This window comes from Maylandia zebra, linkage group LG7 (assembly GCF_041146795.1).
Source record: "Maylandia zebra isolate NMK-2024a linkage group LG7, Mzebra_GT3a, whole genome shotgun sequence".
In the NCBI taxonomy this organism is placed as follows: Eukaryota; Metazoa; Chordata; class Actinopteri; order Cichliformes; family Cichlidae; genus Maylandia; species Maylandia zebra.
This window is the reverse complement of record NC_135173.1, coordinates 7,976,121-8,001,730: the sequence shown is the minus strand read 5'-3', so window position 1 is coordinate 8,001,730 and position 25,610 is coordinate 7,976,121. Positions and strand designations below refer to the sequence as shown.

Below are 25,610 nucleotides of genomic sequence, written 5' to 3'. Positions count from 1 at the left end.
TCTCACTGCTGAGCTGCACAACAAACCAAGGTCAGTAACCTTCTTCTGTCACAGTTTAAACCTGAGAAATGCTCACTGATATGACCTGATTGGGTTCATGTTTCAGAATTAAGTAAAACACCTTTGTGTCAGGCAAAAGTATAACCAAGCAACAGTTTGTTTGTTTTTTTGTTTGTTTTTTTCATTTTAACCCTCACAGCTCGTCTGACTGTGAGTCCCAGCAGCTCTCAGTTTTTTGAAAGAGACTTTGTGTCTCTGAGCTGTGAGGAGGACGACAGCTCTGCTGGATGGACTCTGAGGAGAAACAAAAGCAAACAACAGAGACTTCGGTGTGGAGGTCAGATGACAAAGCCAACCAGTTATTCCTGTAACATCAGTGAAATATTCACATGGGACAGTGGAGTTTACTAGTGTGAGTCCAGAGAGGGTCCCATCAGTAACATGGTTAACCTGACAGTCACTGGTAAGCTGAGTGTGTGGAGTTAGTGTTGATGAAGCTGTGTGTAAATGGATGAAATGCTGTAGTTTGTCTCTGTGTTGAGGTGGATCAGTGATCCTGCAGAGTCCTGTCCTCCCTGTGATGGAGGGAGATGACGTCACTCTGCTCTGTAAAACAAAGACCACTCCCTCCAACCTCCCAGCTGCTTTCTATAAAGATGGCTCCCTCATCAGGAAGCAGCCTACAGGTCACATGACCATCCAGCATGTTTCCAGGTCTGATGAAGGCCTCTACAAGTGTGACATCAGCGGTCATGGAGAGTCTCCATCCAGCTGGATCACTGTCACAGGTGACACACTCACCTGTCTGTGTTTCTGCAGCTTTCAACATTCACAATGTGACGACAACTTAATGACTGTGTTTGCTTTATTTTAGGGGAACAAACCACCACACCTCCACCTACATCCACACCTCCACCTACATCCACACCTCCTCCATCACGCTCTCCTCCTGTTCTCTCTGTGTTGACATGTGTTGGATCAGTCTGTGTTGTGGTTCTACTGGTGTTACTGGTTCTGCTGGTGAGACGATGTGTTCACAGGAAACCTGAAGGTGAGACTCAGACGTCCTGATCTTACAAGAGTTGGTTTACTGAATGATTTTAAAAAATTTACTATTGTTACTTTGTTGGATTGACATTCTTTTCCCATTGAAGTAATTATAATTTGTTGAAAATTACAAACATAGAAATGTTTTCCAAAATAATTTCTTTATACAAGAGTTATGACAGCGGTTAAATGTTATTATTTCAGCTGAACAAGAAGAAGTTGCAAATGATAATTTCACAGATGACATCACATATAGTGACATCAAATCATCACATCATCAGCAAAGGGCAATCAAAGAACACAGAGGTAACATTGTGTTTTTCTCTCACGTGATATGGGTGGTAGTTGTGAAATAATTGTTTCTGCCAGACCTTGTCAAGATAGCCAGCTAGATAGATATGGGAACCATGAAGAAACTGCTAGGAAAGCCTCAATCACCAATTACCTGGAGAGGATAAGTTAAGGATAAGTCCTCATAAGGTCTGATCCAGATAAATAATAGCTACACCCTGCCAGTGGTCAGAAAACCCGTTGGGATAATAAGCTAAAGGAGGAGATAGAAGCCACTGACATCAAGACAAGAAAGCTCCTGATATAATTCAGAACAGCAGGGTGCAAGTATGGCCTGGAAGTCCCGAGATCAAAATGGGACAAGCACCTACCACAACACAAAGAGAGAAACGTAATTAAATGTATTCTACAAGATGAAAACCGCATTGTTGCTTCTAAAACCAAGGTTAAACTAATGGACTGTCCTTAAACTAACTTACATCTTTCATTCTGCAGACATTGATACAGATGTGGTGTACTCAGCAGTGAGAACTGAAGATGTCACTTGTGGACACATAGCCATCAAACCAAAGAAGATCAGAGGTACAGCTGCTGTTTGTCTGAACAGAGTGAAAACCAACTGTTCTTTTCATGTCCTCACGTTTCCATTCTACACTGAACAAAAATATAAACGCAGTGCTTTTGTTTTTGCTCCCATTTGTCATGAGCTGAACTTAAAGATCTGAAACATTTTCTACATACACAAAGAACCCATTACTCTCAAATATTGTTCACAAATTTGTCTAAATCTGTGTTGACATGCCACACCTGTGAGGTGGGATGGATTATCTGCGCAAAGGAGAAGTGCTCACTAACAGAGATTTAGACAGATTTGTGAACAATATTTGAGTGTAATAGGTCTTTTCCTCTATGTTGAGAATGTTTCAGATCTTTGAGTTTAGCTCATGAAAAATGGGAGCAAAAACAAAAGTGTTGCGTTTATATTTTTGTTCTGTGTAATTTAGCTAATCCTAACATGATGTCATCATTTGGTAGTCACAGATAATCAGGGAGGACCACCCTGTTTCTGCACTAATAAGCATTGTTAGTGAGCAAGGATGTCACACATGCAAGCTAAACCAACAATCCAGAATACTGGGTCATTGAATACTAGGTAACACTGGGTAGAACACTACAACTAGAAAAATGTAAACCATTTGGTGCAGTCCTAGTTATAAGAACACCATCCAGGAAGGTACTGTTTGGATACTACATGTTCAATTCAATTTTATATTTACAGTGCTAGATGACAACGGTAGCCTGAAGGCACGTTCCATTATAAGGTAAAGATACTACAATAATACAGGAAAATCAGAGAAACACCAACAATCCGATGACCCCCTATGAGCAAGCACTTTGATGACAGTAGCAAGGAAAAACTTAAAAAAAAAGAAACCTCCAGCAGAACCAGGCTCAGGGAGGGGTGGGGATCTGGTGTAACCAGGTGGGGGTGAGGAGAGGAAGACAGGAAAAAGACATGCAACATATAAACCGAACCGCGTGTGGTGGTGGTCTGAATGTTCAGCCTGTCTGAGAAATCGTGTCCTTCTTTTAATTCTTAATGTTATTCAATGGAGTTGATGACTGTGGCTTTGAAAGAGGAGGGGAGAGAAACCACTGATATCACATGCACCAGTATGATGACTGAAAGCTGGAAAGCTTTAAAATTACAGGGAAAGTCTGAACTGGGACTGTGTGTGATGCAGAGAGGTGGAGATTGGAGGTCTTGATTGAACTACAAAGCTTGTAATCATGTTTCCTGTTGTTTGAACTGTGTGTGTTTGTATTCAGACTTTAAACCAGAGCCAGACGTCGTCTACTCTTCACTGAAGTAGTCCACCAGTCCACCAGTCCAACCACTGATGTCCATCTGCTGGTTTCTAACTGGTCCCCCCAGCACCTCAGACAAGAGGAAATCCACATGTTGAAAATTTTTTTATATGCTTCATATCATTTTCTAACCAAATTATACTCAAATAATTAAAAAATAAAATAATTTGTCTTAATTGAAATGCAATCGGTCATATACAAATATTAGTTATTTTATGACACCAACGTCTTTGATATCTTTGCATTATTAAAGATGTATATATATTTTTTTGTTGTGACACTTTCGTCGTGTGGTTCAGTGGGTTTCACTGAGATGTCGGATGGAAACTTTAACTTGTTTACTTGTGGCTAACTGATGTACATCTCTCTTCAATGCAGGAAACACACACATTACAGGAAAAAGCAAAGACATCATTCAATACTGTGAACTGCACAGCAGAGCTTCAGTACAGGATGTGTCTGTTTGAGACTGAAAGACTTTATGTCCTTGGACACTCAGAAACCAACCAGCAGCAGGTGACATGGTGTACATTTTCATTTTAATGTGTTTAATTTAGTTTAAATGTGAGAATTGTCCAGTGGTTTCAACAATTTTGCCTTTTTTTCCCTCATTTAAATTGATTATAAAATGGAAAATGGGGTTAGTCTTTGAAAGCTGAACTTACTTTTTATTCAATAATCCCAAGCATCATTTTAGTTATCATTAGTCCTTGTGGGAAACCTTCACAATGTCACAAAGAGACTTTTAACATCCAAACTTAGAAAATATTTTTTGGGCTAAACAAATCCTTTAGATCTTGCCCTGAGGTCTTTTCTGAAAACTGTTTGGTCACCACCTACAGACAAATCAGTTCTTCTCATTAGCATTCAATTTTTTTGTGGTCTGAAACTACAAACTTCTGTAACAAACACATACAAGGAACGCCATAACCATTTGGCTAGCATAGCATACAAGAACATCTGTGCTGAATACAGTCCAGAGGTGAAAATGAGACACACCCTTTAGGGTGATTGAAAATGATCAAGCTAAGATCCTGCAGGACTTTCAGACACAGAAAAACATAAAAAAAATTTGTGATACAGATGTTTTAATGCTTCAGTTTATAACTTCTGTTATTCTGGTAGGACAGAAGAATTCCCAACTCAGCACTTCCTGCATTTGCCCTAAGCTTCCTATTTGACTGTCCCTAAAGTACCTCACCTAGGATGTGAACTGAAGGATCCTCAAATGGTTCAATCACCTTGAATCTAGTCCCTTTTAGCCCTTTTTAATAGACCAAGCTGAGACTCTTGAGAGAGCCCAGATACAAAGGAAGCCATTTTGACCCTCAGTCATCTTTTTGGTCTCTTCCTACAGAGCTCATGGCCATAGTAAGAATGTTCGCCGATAAACCCAAAGCGTTTTTTTCATCTCTCCATTAAATATAACATAGCACTACATCTGTGTTATAGAGGTGCACCAGTCCTTTATAAGCAAGATCAGAAAAATACTTGAACAAGGTGTTCAAGTATTTTGCAATCTTGGTCACAAAATGCTTAACAAAAGGCTTCACATGAAACCCTTAATTCGAGTCAGGAACTATCTCAACCCAGAGTGTGCACTCTGCTTTATTCCAGTTAGGAATGATAGTATTAAACTGCTGAAGGTCTGAATTCTTATTCCAGCTATTTCATACTTGGGTACAAAGTGCTTGAGTGTGAGGTGGAGGTCTTTATTCTGTAAACCACAATGTCTGCAAAAACTAGAGAGATCCTAAAATCAGTGAACCTAATAATGAATCCAATACACTGTCCTTGTTGGCTATAGAAATTCTGTCTGTAAAAAACGTGAACAAAATTGAAGATCAAAGTGCAGCTCTGGTGGAGTCAAACAAGCATCAGGAAGGAGTCTGAGTTGTTGTGGACTCACTACCCTCACTACAGTAGCACAAGGACCAGTTTTCCTGCAGAAATTTATCAGATTTCCATCCATCCATCTAAATATTTTAACCCAAAAGCACCTGGCAAACGACACCCGGAGTAATGTAACTGAATGTATTCTCCGAGATGAAAACCGCATTTATCCACCTGAATCCAAAGTCTGAGTAATGGACTTCCTGTCCTCTCCAGCATTATGGCATTGATCTTACAAAAACAAGCTGAGGATTTATACTTGTAGGAAAAAGAAATCACTCAGCAAAGCTTAATGTCATTTTTTTTTTTTTTTTTTTTTACAATGGCTGATCTAACAACTCAAACAAAAAGGAAATACTGTGGATGTTAATTGTTTTGTGAGGATTAGTAAAAATCATCTCAACGTCTGGACAAAAGGATCTGTAATTTAGTTAAAATAATGCACATCTCAAATTGTAGCAAATTAAGCTATTGCTTAATTTTGTCTTCTCTTGAGTCCTGAATGTAAAACCAAAGCAGCAACTTCCTGTTGTTCACTACAGCGTGTTCCATTTTGGCTCATAATACTGTTCATGTTGTCAGAACATGTTTGCTTTGTGCTTTGTGGTGAAGTGCATCAGTTTGCATTAACAGAAGATAAAAGCTCTGTGGTCGACCGCCTTTTTTGCACAAACACCCACGGGTTCCTTCTGGTCAACTGTTTGTTCACAACAGAGGTGGTAAGCACTGTAAAAAATTAACCCTTAAGTGTGCAGTGCTATTACAGTTGCTGCTGTTAAAGTGATTTACGTGTTTGATTCTTCAGACACTGATCCATCTGCAGTGTATTAGGCTGTGAAAAAAAAAGATGCCACTTATGAACAATTAGCCAAAGAGGACCAGAGGTACAGCTGCTCTTTATCTTTAACTCTGAAAAAAGCCAAGCAAGTTGTTTTTCTTCCTGCCAAGTTAAACTACTCCTTTTTAAACACAGTGAACAGTGCTACCCTACCTATTTCCAGTTTGTATTATCCACAAAGCTAAAGACACACTTACCATACTCAAGATCATTCTGTAAATTCAAATTAAACTTACTAAAAAAACTTAATGCAAAGAAAAAAAGATTAAAAAAAGAAAACATATGACACACAATAAACAATTTGATGTGCAGTAACTTCTTGCAATCAATGTGCTGTTAAATGGCTACAGGATCTAGAACTGAAAGAGCAAACATTTACTCTTCCTAGTGGCTGAAAACTGCCTAGTTGTTGCACTTTTTTGACCACATTTCCAAGATGGTGATCACAAAGTTTCAAGCCTATCTGAGTTTTTCATCACTGGCTCTGTGAACCTGCTGAGAACCAAGAATAAAAAAGGATCTTACAGTTTAATTTCTTTGTCCACTACAGAGGACATAAATAAATAAATAATAATAAATTTTTATTTATATAGCACCTTTCAAGACAGAGTCACAAAGTGCACAATATGCACAAAGCGAATTGTCAGGAAAGAGATGGCTGTTTGGAGACACACCTCTTTTATTAATATTTTGAAAAACAAGTTATGGGTACATATTTGCACAACTTTTTAGGTATATGTACAAGTAGCGGTAATTACAAGTACGAAACATGTGCTGTGCTTCATAAACGAGTAACAAATGTAGTACATAACAATAACTTACAGCACACCAGAAAAATAGATTCAGACTACCTTTTAGGCTCAGGTGGATGAATGGATGTTTTCACACTTTTCCACGCTGTCAGATTCCACCGGTGGAGTTGAGCATAACTTGCTTTTCACAAGTTTATTGCCGCACACCATCCACGACTCCCGCTGAACACGTAGCGCTACTTTGAAGTTTGTTTTTCACTTGTACGGCACTATGTTGCCTGGCGGATGGACATGTGACCAACATACCACTCTTGAACCCCGATACTGTGTGTCTGATCACATGCCCTTCCGCCAGGCAACGTAGTGCCGTACAACAGCGGAACAAACAAAACAAATCGTCTTACGATATGACAAAAATCAGGGACGATCCATAGAAAAGCCACACCTGACTAAAAGCCGCAGGGTTCAAAGCTTGTGGAAAAAGTAGCGGCTTATAGCCCGACAATTACGGTAATTATTAAAAAGACTGGTTGAGAAATCAACTCCATTTTGAGTCCCCAACTATAAGCAAGCCCACCACCCCGACCAGACAACAGAGGCTGGGTAATAAAAGTATAGCCATCCGGGCAAAGTTCAATAAGTGACGAGTAGTCTACATCCCGCTGCCAGGTCTCAGTCAGGAATAAAAAATCGAGTTTTTTAGATAATATAAAATCATTCAACAAGAATGATTTATTAAAGAGAGATTGAGCGTTGAAAAGCACCATATTCAGTGAGCTAGAAGCCTCATTATTTGCAGAGGCTCGAGTTAAGGGACGTAAATACACAGGGTTCGAGCCGTCACGCTCATAGAATCCACTCACCGAGGGAAGAAAAAGCCAGCCCGCAGCAGAGTCTGGATAAACCCTCCTGAGGTGGCACAGTCTCAAAGAGCCGGGCCCAGCGTATCCAAACAAGGCCGTGGAAAACAAGTCCCCCTCCATGGAGCTTTTCTGGATACAGGAGACAACGCACGCTCGACGTCACTTACCAGCCAAACCACGCCGCCAGTACATCCTGAGCTTTACCTGAATACCTCCTCTTCTCCCTCTCCTTCTCCGTGGTCTAGAGGGACCACTGAAATCGCCTGACGAGGATCCAGCTAATGGAGGAGGGTGGAAAATGCCAGAGGACGACGAGACATTGTGTGGCATCATAGAGGATCGGATGGATAGCAAAGCCAGGCGATCATACACCAGGGCCACAAATACATCATTAAAACTGAGTGAGAACAGTAGAGCATAAAAAAACAACACAACAGTAGTAGAGCACGACAAACTACAACCGGAAGCGGCAGAGCCAAACACAGGCGCCATCATACCGGAAGCCATCGGTCTGTATATAAACATAATGGATAGGTTGGGTGTCAGGAGGTTAAAAACTAATTTTATTAACCTTTTTTGGTTTTTAACTTTTTAATGTAATTTAATTCTGTAGATGAACTAATTGTTAAAGATTGCTAAGTTCCAGGTTTGAGTATTGTGAATACCATGGTTGATTCAAGACATATTTTGTCAGGGTTCCTGGGTCGGTGACCCAGTGTTTTCAGTTGTGTTCATGTTCAGTTTATTTTGCCACTTCCATGTTCTCACTTCCTGCTTTTCCTGTGTCAGCTCGTCTCGTGTCATTAGCCAGATTATGTTCAGCTGTGGACTCACCGGTCTCTCATTATCATCCTCATCAGTCTATGTATTTAAGCCCTCTTTTCCCTTCGGCCCTTGTCGTGTCATTGATGTTCATGTCGTCTCTCCGTATGTATGTTCAGTTAGTCAGCCAGCCAGCCATTCATCCAGTCTTTCAGCCAGCCAGTCCTTCGTTCCTGCTTTGTTCATTCACCTGCTCCAATAAATCCTCATCATTTCTGCACCGTGAGTCCTGCGTTTGGGTCATCTCTTCCACGCCTCCACACACAACTCCTGTCATATTTAAAGTGTTGGCATCAGTTGAAGATGCTAATATGATTCTAAGTAAATATTTTAGTATATTTTAAGAAAAAAAGTAACTTTAATGCCATTATGTTATTTATATTCCCACAGCTGTGATCCAGTATCTTTGAACTATTATTCAAAGTTTGTTTAATAATGCTGCAAATTTAATTTTTTTTCCTGTGGTTCTGAGGGTTTGACTGAGGTGTCACATGGAAAATTTGACTTGTTTGATAGTGGCTAACTGATACATGTCTGTCTTCAGACATGTATTCATCCTGGCCACTGTTTACATCCCGCCAGATGCGGATGCGCAGGCACTCGCGGAGCAGATACTGCACATGGAGCGGACATTCCCGGACTCTCTCATCATTGCTCTTGGGGACTTTAACAAAGCCAATCTGAGCCATGAGCTTCCCAAATACAAGCAGTATATTAAATGCCCGACCAGAGAGGAGAGGACATTAGACCACTGTTACAGCACGATCAGCGGGGCCTATCGTGCGGTGCCCCACGCTTCACTCGGACTTTCTGACCACGTCATGATCCACCTAATCCCCGCGTACAGACAGAGGCTGAAGCTCTCCAAACCTGTCGTGAGGACCAAAAAACTGTGGAGCAACGAGGCTGTGGAGGAGCTTCGCACGTGTTTGGAGTCTACGGACTGGGACACAATGAAGGCTGCTTCTAACAGCTTGGATGAGTTTACGGACACTGTCACCTCCTATATCCACTTCTGTGAGGACAGCATTGTGCCATCACGCACCAGGGTGAGTTATAACAATGACAAACCCTGGTTTACTCCTAAACTCAAAAAGCTGTTGCTGGAAAAGAGAAAGGCGTTCAGAAGCGGAGACAGGGACTGCTACAGAGAGGCCAAGTACAGGTTCACTAAAGAAGTGGACATTGCTAAACATCAGCACTCTGAGAAGATGCAGCAGCAGATCTCAGAGAATGACTCGGCCTCTGTGTGGAAAGGTTTTAGGAATATCACCAACTACAAGCCTAAAACCCCCCACTCCACTGATGACTTGCTCTTGGCCAACACCCTTAATGACTTTTACTGCCGTTTTGACGAGCCATCAGGCAGCCTTCACACCTCCAACGGCCCCAACAATAGAGGCACTTTGGACACTCATTCCCCCACCTCTCCCCCCTCCATAGAGCCATCACCACCTTCAAATACTTCACCTACAACACCCCCCTCCTCACCCCACACAAAAGAGGATTTCACATCACCTCCTCCCACCACAACTCTTCATATTCATGAAGCAGGTGTGAGGAAGCAGTTTAAGAGTCTGAATGCTCGAAAAGCTCCCAGCCCAGAGGGTGTGTCTCCTGCCACCCTCAGACACTGTGCAAATGAGCTGTGTTCTTTCTCCTCTGCTCTTCTCCCTGTATACCAACTGCTGCACCTCCATCCACCAGTCTGTCAAGCTAATCAAGTTTGCAGATGACACCACCGTTATTGGACTCATCTCGGACGGGGATGAGTCTGCCTACAGGAGGGAGGTTGAACGTCTGGTGTCCTGGTGCAGCCACAACAACCTGGTGCTGAATGCCCAGAAGACAGTGGAGATTATTGTGGACTTCAGGAAACACACAGCTCCACTCTCCTCCATCATCCTGACTGACACCCCCATCACCTCTGTGGACTCATTCCGCTTCCTGAGTACCACCATCACCCAGGACCTGAAGTGGGAGCCCACCATCACCTCCGTCATTAAGAAAGCCCAGCAGAGGATGTACTTCCTGAGGCAGCTGAAGAAATTCAACCTGCCAACACGGACGATGATGCAATTCTACACTGCAATCATCGAGTCCATCCTCACCTCCTCCATCACCGTGTGGTACGCTGGAGCCACTATCAGGGACAAACAGAGACTGCAGCGTGTTGTGTGCTCTGCTGAGAAGGTGATTGGCTGCACACTCCCATCTCTGCAGGACCTGTACACCTCCAGGACACTGGGGCATGCAGCTCGGATCTCAGCTGACCCTTCTCACCCTGGACACAGTCTGTTTGACCTGCTCCCCTCAGGCAGGAGGCTCCGGTCCATTCGCACCAGAACCTCGCGCCATAAGAACAGTTTCTTCCCCTCTGCTGTTGGACACATGAACAATAACCGTATGACTGTTCCCACTACTAACACATGACCCTACGCTGTGTTCACTGCATCATTCCATGTTTGGCACTGATCACCACCTGCACTCATGTATATATCTTTCTACGTAGCACTTTTAATTCTTATTCTTATTTTTATTTTTTCATGTCTATTTAAGCGTAATTTATGACAGTATGTTTGCACTGAAGCACCGCAGCAATTTCCTAATGTTGTAAACCTGCTCAAGATTTGGCAATAAAACCCTTTCTGATTTCTGATTTCAGTGCAGGAAACAAACACTACACTGAAACTGCAGACTAACAACAGCAGTAACATCATTAAGTAGCCATAGATGTGTGAGAAAATCTTCAATATAGGAAGTATCTGTTTGAGACTGAAAAGTACACTTTTAGAGACCAGTGAGTAGGACATATGGTGATTTTATTTTCCCTTTAAATTGTTCAATATTTCCAGTAGTTCAAACATGAATCTATTCATTTTCAAATGGTTTAAATTCAGTTTTGGCGGGTTGTCTACTGCTCCTCCTTGAATCGCTACCTTATCGTGGTGGAGGGGTTTGTGTGTCCCAGGGATCCCAGGGGCTATGTTGTCTGGGGGCTTTTGCCCCCTGGTAGGGTCTCCCATGGCAAATTGGTCCTGGGTGAGGGACCAGACAAAGAGCGATTCAGAAGACCCTTATGAAAAGGATATCGAGGGAACAGGCCCGGGGACGGTGCCCGAGAGCGAGCGTCTGGTGGCCGGGCCTTAGTCCATGGGGCCCGGCCGGGCACAGCCTGAAGAGGAGACATGGGCCCATCGTCCCGCAGGCCCACCACCCGCAGGAGGCGCCATAGGGGTCGGGTGCATTGTGTGCCGGGTGGCGGCCAGGAGCGGAGGCCCTGGCGGACTGACCCCCGGCTGCCAAGACTGGCAATAGGGACATGGAATGTTACCTCTCTGGTGTGGAAGGAGCCTGAGTTAGTGCGTGAGGTTGAGAGGTACCGGCTAGATATAGTCGGGCTCACCTCTACGCATGGCTTGGGCTCTGGAACCAGTCTCCTGGAGAGGGGCTGGACTCTGTCTCAGTCTGGAGTTGCCCCTGGTGAGAGGCGGCGGGCTGGGGTGGGTATTCTAATATCCCCTCGGCTTGCTGCCAGTACGTCGGGGTTTTTCCCGGTGGACGAGAGGGTTTGTTCCCTGCGCCTTAGGGTCGGGGAACAGGTCCTGACTGTCATCTGCGCTTATGCGCCGAGTGCCAGTTCAGAGTACCCAGCCTTCTTAGACTACCTGGGGGGGGTGCTGGAATGTGCTCCACCTGGAGACTCTGTTGTCCTGCTGGGAGACTTCAATGCTCACGTGGGTAATGACAGCGAGACCTGGAGGGGCGTGATTGGGAGGAACGGCCTCCCTGATCTGAACCTGAGCGGTGCTTTGTTATTGGACTTCTGTGCTAATCACAGTTTGGCCATAACGAACACCCTGTTCGAACATAAGAGTGTCCATAAGTGCATGTGGCACCAGGACGCTCTAGGCCGTAGGTCGATGATCGATTTTGTAATCGTATCACCAGACCTGCGACCATATGTTCTGGACACTCGGGTAAAGAGAGGGGCTGAGCTGTCAACTGATCACCACCTGGTGGTGAGTTGGATCAGGTGGCGGGGGAGGACGCTGGACAGACCTGGTGCACCTAAACGCACAGTGAGGGTGTGTTGGGAACGTCTAGCAGAGGCCCCAGTCCGCGAGATCTTCAACGCACACCTCCAGCAGAGCTTCAACAGCATTCCGAGGGAGACTGGGGACATTGAGTCCGAATGGACCATGTTCAGCGTCTCCAATGCCGAAGCTGCTGCATTGAGCTGCGGCCGCAAGGTGGTTGGTGCCTGCCGTGGTGGTAATCCCCGAACCAAATGGTGGACACCAGAGGTGAAGGGAGCCACCAGGCTGAAGAAGGAGTCCTATCGGGCTTGGTTAGCCTGTGGGACTCCGGAGGCAGCCGACAGGTATCGACAGGCCAAGCGGAGTTCGGAGAGGCCATGGAAAAAGACTTTCGGACTGCCTCGAAGAGATTCTGGCAAACCGTCAGGCGTCTCAGGAGGGGAAAGCGGTGCTCTACCTGCACTGTGTATAGTGCTGGCGGAGCGCTACTGACGTCGACTGAGAAAATTGTCAGGCGGTGGAAGGAATACTTCGAGGACCTCCTTAATCCCACTGACACGTCTTCCGAGGAGGAAGCAGAGTCTAGGGATGAGGGGAATGACCCGCCAATTTCCAGGGACGAGGTCACTGAGGTAGTTAAACAACTCCTTGGTGGCAGAGCCCCTGGTGTTGATGAGGTCCGCCCCGAGTTCCTGAAGGCTCTGGACGTTGTAGGGCTGTCCTGGTTGACACACCTCTGCAATGTTGCGTGGAGATCAGGGGCAGTACCTGTGGACTGGCAGACCGGGGTGGTGGTCCCCATCTTCAAGAAGGGGGACCGGAGGGTGTGTTCCAACTACAGCGGTTTTCGTCCTGGTCGCGGAACACTGGACCAGCTCTTTATCCTCTCGAGGATACTTGAGGGTGCATGGGAATTTGCCCAACCAGTCTACATGTGTTTTGTGGACTTGGAGAAGGCATTCGACCGTGTCCCTCGGGGTGTCCTGTGGGAGGTGTTGCGGGAGTATGGGGTGTCTGGCCCATTGCTACGGGCCATTCGATCCCTATACAACCGTTGCAAGAGCTTGGTTCGCATTGCCGGCAATAAGTCGGACTCGTTCCCGGTGGGTGATGGGCTCTGCCAGGGCTGCCCTTTGTCTCCGGTTCTGTTCATAATTTTTTTTGGACAGAATTTCTAGGCGCAGCCAAGTGGCGGAGGGCTTTCACTTTGGTGGCCTCAGAATCTCATGTCTGATTTTTGCGGATGATGTGGTTCTGTTGGCTTCATCGGGTGAGGGCCTCCAGCTCGCAGTGGAACGGTTCGCAGCCGAGTGTGAAGCAGCGGGAATGAGGATCAGCACCTCCAAATCTGAGGCCATGGTTCTCAGCCGGAAATAGGTGGAGTGCCCACTCCGGGTCGGGGATGAGTTCCTGCCCCAAGTGGAGGAGTTCAAGTATCTCGGGGCCTTGTTCGCGAGTGATGGGAGAAGGGAGCCGGAGATCGACAGACGGATTGGGGCTGCAGCTGCAGTAATGCGGACGCTGCACCGGTCCGTCGTGGTGAAGAGGGAGCTGAGTGTAAAAGCAAAGCTCTCAATTTACCAGTCGATCTACGTCCCTACCCTCACCTATGGCCATGAGCTGTGGGTAGTGACCGAAAGAACGAGATCGTGGATACAAGCGGCAGAAATGAGCTTCCTCCGAAGGGTGGCTGGCCTCTCCCTTAGAGATAGGGTGAGAAGTTCGGCCATCCGGGAGGGGCTCAGAGTAGAGCAGCTGCTGCTCCACATCGAAAGGAGGGTGGTCAAATCTCTGCACTCCAGCCCTCTGTGCATAAGAGTGCTGGAACATCATTATTATGTACACATTTTTCCATCTGGTATATGTAAATGTTCTCTTTCTCCCGTAGCCAGACTGACATTGCGATTTCATTTACCTATCGGTGCAATAGCCTGCATCCTGCTCAGATCCATCATAATGCCACAGTACTTTGACTTCCTCTCGCCAGATTGCCATTAATAGACAGAGGATGTATGTATTCATTCCTGAGGTGTAAAAAGTAATCAGGTAGATGCATTAAGGGCAGAAGGGTGATAATCCTCTCCTCTTCGCACTCTCATATTTCGTTGCCTTTCATCACCCTCTTCTCGGTGCATGCCGGGAGCAAAATTTGATTGATAAGGAAAGCATAAACAGCGTGACATGGAGAGAAGCTGAGTTCATAAAGAACATCATCGATTGTTTGTTCACCTATGGCCACGAGCTGTGGGTAGTGACCGAAAGAACGAGATCGCGGATACAAGCGGCAGAAATGAGCTTCCTCCGAAGGGTGGCTGGCCTCTCCCTTAGAGATAGGGTGAGAAGTTCGGCCATCCGGGAGGGGCTCAGAGTAGAGCAGCTGCTGCTCCACATCGAAAGGAGCCAGCTGAGGTGGTTCGGGCATCCTACAAGGATGCCCCCTGGGCGCCTCCTGGGTGAGGTGTTCCAGGCATGTCCCACCGGGAGGAGGCCCCGGGGCAGACCCAGGACACGCTGGAGAGATTATATCTCTCGGCTGGCCTGGGAACGCCTTGGTATTCCCCCGGATAAGCTGGAGGAGGTGGCTGGGGAGAGGGAGGTCTGGGCCTCTTTGCTTAGGCTGCTGCCCCCGCGACCCGGCCTCGGATAAAGCGGATGAAGATGGATGGGGTTGTCTACTGGTCAGACAAAAGCATATTTCAACGTATTAGCTTGGACACCAGACAAAGTTTTGCAAGTTTTTGTATTGGCTGTTTTACAAAACCTTCTGCACAACCAGTGTTGGGGAGTAACGGAATACATGTACCGCCGTTACATATTTAAAATACAAAATATGAGTAACTGTATTCCGTTACAGTTACCGTTTAAAAAGGTGGTATTTAGAATACAGTTACTTTGTTGAAATAAATGGATTACACAGCGGTACTTTCCTGTTTCATGTTGTCGCGGGTCAGGACTGTTTGGGTTTTGTTTGACAGCTACGTTCTGTTGTTCCAGGCGGCAGCGTTACGGTTGCCATGGTTACAGGGTGACGCTATCTCTCTCTGTGTGTTTCCTGGGTGAGAGAGAGCGCCTTTTTGTTGTTGTTGTGCTAAGCTAATAGGCAGAATGCTACAGGTATAGCTCTAAAGAATGTAGCATCATCCGTACTGCAGGGAGAATGGACTGCCATACACGTTGTGTGTCTGTGAGCGAGGGAGGGAGAAAAAGGAAAAGTATGAATGGTCATCGAGCAAAAGCGGGAGCTGGAAGCATGTAAATATAATACAGGGAGTGCAGAATTATTAGGCAAGTTGTATTTTTGAGGAATAATTTTATTATTGAACAACAACCATGTTCTCAATGAACCCAAAAAACTCATTAATACCAAAGCTGAATGTTTTTGAAAGTAGTTTTTAGCTTGTTTTTAGTTTGAGCTATTTTAGGGGGATATCTGTGTGTGCAGGTGACTATTACTGTGCATAATTATTAGGCAACTTAACAAAAAACAAATATATACCCATTTCAATTATTTATTTTTACCAGTGAAACCAATATAACATCTCCACATTCACAAATATACATTTCTGACATTCAAAAACAAAACAGCGACCAATATAGCCACCTTTCTTTGCAAGGACACTCAAAAGCCTGCCATCCATGGATTCTGTCAGTGTTTTGATCTGTTCACCATCAACATTGCGTGCAGCAGCAACCACAGCCTCCCAGACACTGTTCAGAGAGGTGTACTGTTTTCCCCCCTTGTAAATCTCACATTTGATGATGGACCACAGGTTCTCAATGGGGTTCAGATCAGGTGAACAAGGAGGCCATGTCATTAGTTTTTCTTCTTTTATACCCTTTCTTGCCAGCCACGCTGTGGAGTACTTGGACGCGTGTGATGGAGCATTGTCCTGCATGAAAATCATGTTTTTCTTGAAGGATGCAGACTTCTTCCTGTACCACTGCTTGAAGAAGGTGTCTTCCAGAAACTGGCAGTAGGACTGGGAGTTGAGCTTGACTCCATCCTCAACCCGAAAAGGCCCCACAAGCTCATCTTTGATGATACCAGCCCAAACCAGTACTCCACCTCCACCTTGCTGGCGTCTGAGATAGATAGGGGGATATCTGGAGCTCTCTGCCCTTTACCAATCCAGCCACGGGCCCATCCATCTGGCCCATCAAGACTCACTCTCATTTCATCAGTCCATAAAACCTTAGAAAAACCAGTCTTGAGATATTTCTTGGCCCAGTCTTGACGTTTCAGCTTGTGTGTCTTGTTCAGTGGTGGTCGTCTTTCAGCCTTTCTTACCTTGGCCATGTCTCTGAGTATTGCACACCTTGTGCTTTTGGGCACTCCAGTGATGTTGGAGCTCTGAAATATGGCCAAACTGGTGGCAAGTGGCATCTTGGCAGCTGCACGCTTGACTTTTCTCAGTTCATGGGCAGTTATTTTGCACCTTGGTTTTTCCACACGCTTCTTGCGACCCTGTTGACTATTTTGAATGAAACGCTTGATTGTTCGATGATCACGCTTCAGAAGCTTTGCAATTTTGAGACTGCTGCATCCCTCTGCAAGATATCTCACTATTTTTGACTTTTCTGAGCCTGTCAAGTCCTTCTTTTGACCCATTTTGCCAAAGGAAAGGAAGTTGCCTAATAATTATGCACACCTGATATAGGGTGTTGATGTCATTAGACCACACCCCTTCTCATTACAGAGATGCAGATCACCTAATATGCTTAATTGGTAGTAGGCTTTCGAGCCTATACAGCTTGGAGTAAGACAACATGCACGAAGAGGATGATGTGGAAATACTAATTTGCCTAATAATTCTGCACTTCCTGTAATAACCACTGCAGCCAAGAAGAGTGCCTGACGAGCCCAGTTGTAAGTAAGCTATTAAGACTCGACTGTACGCTGTGTTCGTGTTTTCCTCCGAAACAATAAGTTCCATTGGAGCAGCCTTTCAACGCCTCTCTCTGTCTCTCGCAAGCAAAGTTGACCCACACAACAAAGTAAAGCTATTTTTCGGCTATGAGCCCGACACGGAACCAACGTATTAGTCAGAGGTCTCTTTACTACAGTTCGGAGCCGCGAACCTTCAGTAACAGTAATAAATCACACAGCAATAGTAGATTCACGTAGTTGTAAACAGCATGATAATATAGTAAGTAATCCAAAGTATTCAGAATACGTTACTCTCATTGAGTAACGTAACGGAATACGTTACAGAATACATTTTGGGGCATGTATTCTGTAATCTGAAATGGAATACATTTTAAAAGTAACCTTCCCAACTCTGTGCACAGCAGATAATATTTTATGAGAACACGTATTTAAGTTATTCACATCTATTGAAAAATGTATTGTTGAATGATAATCTGGCTCTGGATTATGGAGTAAATGAATGAAATGGATAGGCTAGATGTGCTTCTCTCCAGCCAGGAGATCTTGCTGTTCTCAGACAATACCAAGGAATCCCTAAATCCGCTGAAACTCATAATCCCTATAGAGTTTCCTGGCGCTCCACCTCTTACTCCTGCTCCTCTGAGGGCACAGAAGAGGTGGAGTAATCAGCTGAGGGCTCTGTAATTTGGACATCAAAGAATTCCCAATTCAGCATTTGCCCTTGGCTTGTGACAAGGCAGGGTCCAACGCCCACTGGGAATGAGTCTGAATTATTGCCAGCAATGCGGACCAACCTCTTGCAACAGTTGTACAAGAACTGAAACCCCATACTCTTTAAACACCTTACACAGAATACTTCAAGGGACATGCTCAAATGCCTCTAAACTCCACAAAAAACATATAGACAGGTTGAGCAAACTCCTGTGCACCTTAAAATGTCCTTGAGAGGATAACGAGCTGGTCCAGTGTTCCACAGCCAGGATGAAAACGACAATGTTCCTCCTGTATCAACTAAATAGTCTTTCCTTGGGAGGCTGAGGAATGCGATCCCCCTATAACTCGAGCTAGCCGTTAAAGATGCGCACTCAGACCAAAGCACAAACATTTGTTAAAATTATTTTTATATTTTTATATATTGTATATTGTTTATTTAGACTCAAAGAACTCAAAAAAATCACATACTTGAAATACCAGTTAAAATTGTATTTTTTTTCTTGTTTTGTTCTGCCAGGATTGCAACTGTCATATAAATATGTTATGTTTTATAACAGCAGTAGTTTTAATGCTATTTGTATTTTATGCATGCTTATTGATTCGTGTTCAGCTGTGATCTGGTTTCTTTGCATTATTAATAAAACCTTTGGTCTCACCTTTTTTGCTGTGTGGTGATGTTTGTTTCACTTGGTTGTGGCTAAATGATAATTAGAAAAAATATATATCTTCAGTGCAGAAAGCCAACTTTAGACTGCAACTGCAGACTAAAACCAGTAAAAACATTGTTCAGTCTCTGAAAGATGTACAGGAAAGCTTCAGTACTTCAGACTGAAACACTTGTACTAATACTAGTATCTGAGGAAATATTTTTTGACACTTGATCTTTTTAATTCATTGGTCTAAAGCATCACATTTTTACACTGTTATTTACACTGTCACATTTCACTGTTATTGCTCTGGGAAAATTTCAGTGTCACAAACAGAACTTTAACATGACAACAAGAACTGAAAGGTTTTGGTGTCTGAAACTAGAAACTCATGAACATGTGATATGACTCAGACTGGACTTCTTTTTGCATCATACCTCATGAAACAGCACAGAGCCTCTCCTAATAAACCACCCAGAAGCTTGAAATGATCATGACTCATGTTTCAAGTCTTCCATCTACTGGTTTTACTGGGTATTATACCAGAGCCGGATAACCTCTTAATATCCACCAGTTGACTAATGAAGCAATTTTATTTTGTTATCTTGGATTTTAGACCCACCTAATCAAACTTTAATCAGCATGGATTTTATATGCAAAAGATATGCATTGCGCCCATATGCAAATTTTAGAGAGAATTAATTTGAAATGTGATGTCTTCAAACTTTGTTTTCCCATAACTTTTTTATATGTACAGTGTGTATATGCCCTAAACGGCAAGTTCGAAAACCAGATAATTTTGAATTTTGTGTCATTTTTTGCAACACTCTCAGTGTGTAACAGCCTTGATATTGGGAATTACCATAAACACCCACGTGAAGCTGGTTATCTACTTTATATGTTAACTGAGGGTTTCCATGCACTATCACATGAAAGAGGTGGAGTTGGCAACATCTGACTAATAACAAAGGGACATTTCAGGGGTCATGTGACTCTTCTTCTTCATGAAATGATCCCCATGACACTTACACCAGAGATGTTATCAAACAACGATTAAAAATACATAAAGAACACAGAAAATATAACAGTGCAATGCAATGATGTTGACTTTATCTGACACAATATACAGACCAAAATCACCTCAATGAAAAAAAAGAAACATAATTACTCTCGTCTATTCTGGTTATGGTCATGTGATTTATGAGAAGTGCTTACAGGTGTATCCTCTCATGGTCTTGTGGGTGGTTCTGCTGCTTCTTTGTCCCTCACTGTAAACAGATGTACTGAGAGACTCCTGCACTGATGTTTCAAAGGAAAGTCCAAACAGCCTCACTGGTTCTCCATAAAGAACAAAGATTTGCTCTCTGTGGCTACAACAAAACTTAAAGACAATCAAAGGTGGACAAAGTTTTCCAGAACAGCTGTGGTTTTATGGAGGCTACAGCTAAATGCTGCCTTCTCCATAGTACTATATACTGTTACGAGTTCAAAATTGGGGATGGAGACAAGAGAAAAAAACCACAATAACAACACTGGTCCGGCCGGGTTAAGTCAAACGATCATTTTAATGATCACACACGTGGGAGATGGACACTGTATGCAGACAGCCTCAGATCTCAAAATGGTGGAGCATTGATCACACTCTTATAGCCTCTGGTGCCCCCACCTTATCATAAAAGCCTAAACATTCACATGCTTTTCTCTCACACGGCGCCTAAGCTACGACCTTGGCTCCCCGTTTATCTGCTCCTGCTGAGATGGGGCAGAAAACTCCAGCATGTTCCGTTCTCTTCTAATCAGACAAATAAGGCAATGACTTTTTGCAAACAGCATTTCTTATGACATCATAAAACAATATCATTCATCCACAATAAATCAGCAGTCTAATGTAATGCAAATCAGTTTAACTACTGCAATAGTTATCAGCTTCTTCTAATTCAGGATAATAATGCAAACTAAAACTACCTAATAATTCACAATCTTTAATTAGGGGTATAACATGGCATAAAATAATATTATAATCTAACAATACATTTTTATAGAGTTTTCATATTGATTCAATTCTTTCATGTTTGAAGATGACACAAGGTTGGGTATGAACCATCACATGCACATGCGTGGCTGTTGGCAATTACTGGATAACTGATTACTGTATTTGTACAGTAAGTTTGTTTCTAATATACCAGATATGGAGCCAGAATATGTCGATTAAGGGGATATGCAGGACAGGCAGATGAAGGACGGAGATGTAAGTTTGATTCTAAAAAGTGTGACAACTGCTATTAATAGAACATACCAGTGTGATGTCTTCATGACAAGAACAAATCCCTGGAAAAATGAGCCAATTAGAATCTTCAGCCGGAGAGCTGTTCCTCCAGGTGTGTGAGTAGAGTTCAGTGCGCCAGTGATCAGATAGGAGCTGCTTTCAGCCATTTGGCGATAACATTGTTACTTCTGACAGGATACTACCACCTGCTCCAATAACTCTAAATATGAGGTAATTAAAACATAAGAAAATAGCAATATGTGTGCAATATTTCTGGAAATAACCAGAAGACATCGAACAGGAAACATACTTACAGACTGTCCAAACTTAACACCATAAAGAGGATGCATATGGATTCCACCATTCCTTTCTGTACCACTGTGCCTCCAGATAAAATGGAGTTTCTATCCTCGTTGAAGACATTTTAAGACCTCCTCTACCACTAGGGGTCAGTATAACAAGATTTTATTTACTGGAGCCAGAACGGGGTTAGTGTGTCTCTCTGTGCTATCTGTCAGTGACTCCATGAATTGCTGTGCTTTACATTTTCAGTGTTGTGGTGGAATATTTTGACAATTCGGAAAAAAAATATTCTACATAAGTTCAGTGTATGCAGCTGAATGATTGAGTCATTGAGTGTTTGTTTAATCTTCAGGTTCTGTTTCCTAAGATCATTCTTGTTCTGTGAGGTTTAAACCACACACACTGATGCTCATGTAGATATCAGATCAGCCATTTATTGATTCAAATGACAACACAAATATGTGATGATCTGAGTGTACATGTTGCTCTGTAGATTACAGAGCAGAGATGGCCAACGCGTTACTTGTAACAATCAGGTTAAGATTACAAGATAAAAAAATCAATACTTCCTCACAGTAACTGCACTTGTAGAGTTACTTTCTGGTGTGGATCTTTTGGTGTTTTTTCAGGTAATGTGGAGCTTTAAAAGTCTTCTCACACAGGTCACATTTATAAGGTCTCTCCTCAGTGTGGGTAAACATGTGTTTTTGTAGTTGTGCATCTGTTGTAAACAGTTTCCCACACTGATCACAGTAGGAAAGATCATTTCCAGTGTGAATGCGTAGGTGTCTATTTCGGTACTTTTTTTCACTGAAAGTTTTTCCACAAAAGTCGCAGCTATACGCCTTAATTCCAGAGTGGGTGACTAGATGCCTGTGTAAGTTTCGACTTTCAACAAAAGCTTTACCACACAAGTCACAGCTGTAAGGTTTAACTCCACTGTGGATGAGTTGGTGTTTTTTTAAGTCTCCAGCCCAGGCAAAAGACTTTCCACACAACTCACAGCTGTAAGGTTTAACTCCACTGTGGATGACTTGGTGTTTTTTTAAGTCTCCAGCCCAGGCAAAAGACTTTCCACACAACTCACAGCTGTAAGGTTTAAATCCACTGTGGATGACTTGGTGTTTTTTTAAGTCTCCAGCCCAGGCAAAAGACTTTCCACACAACTCACAGCTGTAAGGTTTAAATCCACTGTGGATGCGTTGGTGTGTTTTTAAGTTTTCAGCCCGGGCAAAAGACTTTCCACACAAGTCACAGCTGTAAGGTTTAAATCCACTGTGGATGATTCTGTGTTTTTTTAAGTTTTCAGCCCGGGCAAAAGACTTTCCACACAAGTCACAGCTGTAAGATTTAACTCCACTGTGGACGACTTGGTGTGTTTTTAAACTTCCAGCCTGGGTAAAAGACTTTCCACACAACTCACAGCTGTATGCTTTAACTCCACTGTGGATGAGTTGGTGAGTTTTTAAACTTCCAGCCTGGGTAAAAGACTTTCCACACTCATCACAGCTGTATGTTTTCTCTCCCTTTCTTCTGTGAGGTTTGTCGGCCTCCTGAGAGTACTGACTTCTTGCTCCATGTTGGTCCTGCAGTGACAGAGATACAAACAGAGGCAGTGAGTGAAATGCAGTCCTGGAACAAACTGAAACTCCCTCCATTGGTGGAATCAAACATGTCAACAAACACCTTGTTGGTGTGTTACCACCACCTTCTGGTGATGGTGTCACATTACAATAATGTGACACAATGAGAGGTATAATTAAAATGACATTAGGAAATATTGATCAGCAGAGAAAATCTTTTATTTCATAAAAAATTCAAAGTTCAACTGATGATATTGTTGTTTCAATGTGTGTAGATAAAATATGATCTTTGTATTTTCTTGTGACTTCTGTGGTTTCTGATTTTGAATGTAGATTCTGTATATATGGAGGAGCCCAGGATGGAAGCTGCTCTTAACAGAAAACTCTAATACTTTTCTCACCTTTTGTGTTGAAGACATTGTTTCCACTGTAGTGGCTGAGCTGAGTCCAAATGGCTGAAATTGTTCCTCTGCTGCACCACCAGACTCGTCTCCTGTTACTCAGCAAAAAAGAAGTACACACACACACACACACACACACACGTATATACATATATTAGGGGTGCACCGATACAGAAAATTCATAGTTCGGTTTGATACTTTGGTGTCACGGTTCGATATTTTTTCGATACAAAAAAAATGTTCATGCATTTTTAATTTGTCATTTATTAAAATTATAAATATATATTTTAACTCAAAAGTACAGTTTTTAAATTTAATGTTGTTGAAACAATAAAGTAATAAAAAATAAATCTGATCGAGAAATCACTCATCTTTGGAAAAGAGAGTTTATTACAGAGAAATGTCTCTTTCCAAAATAAAAGCTATACTATCCGCTTCTTCAGGGCTATATTCTCATCAGCATATTAAACATGTCAGGTCCCCATAAGGAGAATCATGTGCTAACGGCTGTCTAAATGACTCGGGTAAAGTTAGTAGCATGCGTGCTTGTTGTTTTTGTCTGCTTCCACTTGTCTTTGCACTAGGATGATGTCGGCGTAAATGTGCAGTCATATTCGTTGTGTTCCCACTAGTGCTGTCAGCGTTAATCTGAAATGACGTTAACGCCACAACACGGCAAATCTCCGTTAACGAGCTACCGCGGATCGCCCCGTGCTTGGGGTTGGATGCCGTCAACACGTTAACGAGCAAACTGCGCTAACGCAGTAGTTTCCACCCATGTAATTGAGCATTGCGTGGCACATCCGACATACTGTTTTACTTTTGTCCATGACGCGCTTACCTTCAGAGTCATACGTCACATGAAGACCAAAATAGTTCCAAAGGCCAGATCTGAATGAGGGTGGGGGAGGTTCAATTTAATTTAAATTTAATTAAGGTAAATACAACCATGTCACTGTTATAAGAAAAGACACACAGCTTATCATCTTATAGTTCTAAAATCGCTCTGTTGTTAATTCGTTTGCTAGATTAACCGCTAGCATACGCACTGTGTTGGAGGCTTGTTGCTAGCTAGTTAGCGATGCTACACACCTGTTACTCTAATAGTCTGTTATTGAAGGATCAGCACTCCTTATGTTTTTTTATCCATTTTTAGACAGCGATGAGATCAGCTGCACACTCCAGAGAGGCCCAGAGTTACTGTTAATATCAAAAATATAATGCTGTCCTTTGAGATTTTAACATTTAAGACTGAGTATGATGGATCTAAAACGGTTTAAATCTCTAGTCTACAGCCTGGTAACATGAAACTTTAAAAACAGAAGCAGAAGGTTTCAGTAGTGTAGTCTAATGTGTTCTTTTCATTTAATAATAATCCGTATTATGTATAACAGCTACTCTCACCCTGGGGTTGCGCTCCCCCAGGCTTGTACCTGTGGCTTCATGTCCTGGGGTGGGGGTTGGTTGTTCTCCTGCCCTGCACCCCATCCTTTTGTTCATATTCCAAGACTATTTTTCTTTATGTATTCTTTCCCCCCAGCAACCGCCATATTATGATGTTGCAAGCAATCACAAACTCTACAGTCTGTCTAACTCCAATGTCTACCAAGCAATCTATTATTCTCAACAGAGCTAAACTCAACATAAACTGAACCCACATTAAATTTAGCTTGATGCTTACCTTTAGACGAGCCCACAAACCGAGAGAAACTCCGTGATGAAGCTGGAACTCTTTCCAAACACAGGAAACAGATCAGGGAGCAGAGACCCACGTGGTTCACGCTGATCTCAGCTAGGATCCAGGAGACAAGGGTGTGCAGATCGATGCAGATATCGATCCAAACGTTGGTAGTGGTATATGTTCCAGTAAGTTTACTACTTTACTCCCGTTTCATGAAAAAGCAGCTCTCTCTGCTCGACTCCTCTCCTGCACACACACTTTGCTCCGCCCCCTTTAACTGACTCCGCTGTGATTTGTTGCTGTGCGGTCACGTGACTAAGCTGCACAATGCAACCCCGTGGAGTGTTATTTCAAAAGTAGCGCCAATCTCCTTTTCCTAAACTCTTTTCCTTGGCCCCGATGAAAACGTCATCGTGGGGAGGACAACTGCTGAGAAGTCAGGGAAAGAGAGGAGCGGTGCTGAGAATTGGAACAGCCATACACTCGCCTCTCTGTAACAACGTGACACCGGATGTCCGCCTGTTGAAACTACATTGTGCAGAAGATGGACTACAAAACAAACATCTTACTTTGTCACAATGTGTTCTAACCCTGTTGTTTTATGGAGGTTATATAAACAGGAACAGCCTGTTAAAAATATTGCTTCATTATTAAGTTTGAATTTTAAAGAAGAACGAACAGTTAGGGTCAGATTTACTAACATCTGCAGCAG

At 43.2% G+C, this 25,610-nt stretch overlaps 2 protein-coding genes across 4 annotated transcripts in view; one reads left to right on the top strand and one right to left on the bottom strand.

The window, feature by feature from the left end:
* The first annotated feature begins 547 nt into the window (after positions 1 to 547).
* LOC105940466 (uncharacterized) overlaps positions 548 to 25,610 on the top strand; it is a 111,301-nt gene continuing 86,238 nt past the window's right edge. Inside the window, exons 1-2 of the mRNA XM_076885655.1 lie at positions 548 to 788; positions 875 to 1,051. Coding sequence (XP_076741770.1) covers positions 581 to 788; positions 875 to 1,051 — 385 coding nt within the window. The 5' untranslated portion in view covers positions 548 to 580. The remainder of the gene's footprint in view (positions 789 to 874; positions 1,052 to 25,610) is intronic.
* On the bottom strand, positions 20,211 to 25,185 carry LOC106676396 (uncharacterized). Of its 3 annotated transcripts, none has more exons than XR_013099281.1 (4): positions 24,899 to 25,185; positions 23,218 to 23,309; positions 20,961 to 22,819; positions 20,211 to 20,456 (listed from the first exon to the last, which is right to left on the bottom strand). XR_013099281.1 is itself a non-coding variant. In XM_076885644.1 (4 exons), the coding sequence occupies exons 3-4, from the start codon at positions 23,233 to 23,235 to the stop codon at positions 21,827 to 21,829; spliced, it is 1,011 nt and encodes a 336-aa protein (XP_076741759.1). In that variant the 5' UTR covers positions 23,236 to 23,309; positions 24,059 to 24,108; positions 24,899 to 25,185; the 3' UTR covers positions 20,211 to 21,826. The 3 variants fall into 3 exon arrangements, 2 of the variants coding, with proteins under 2 accessions (XP_076741759.1, XP_076741758.1); XM_076885644.1 differs by adding an exon at positions 24,059 to 24,108 and having other exon boundaries at positions 20,211 to 22,819; XM_076885643.1 differs by having other exon boundaries at positions 20,211 to 22,819.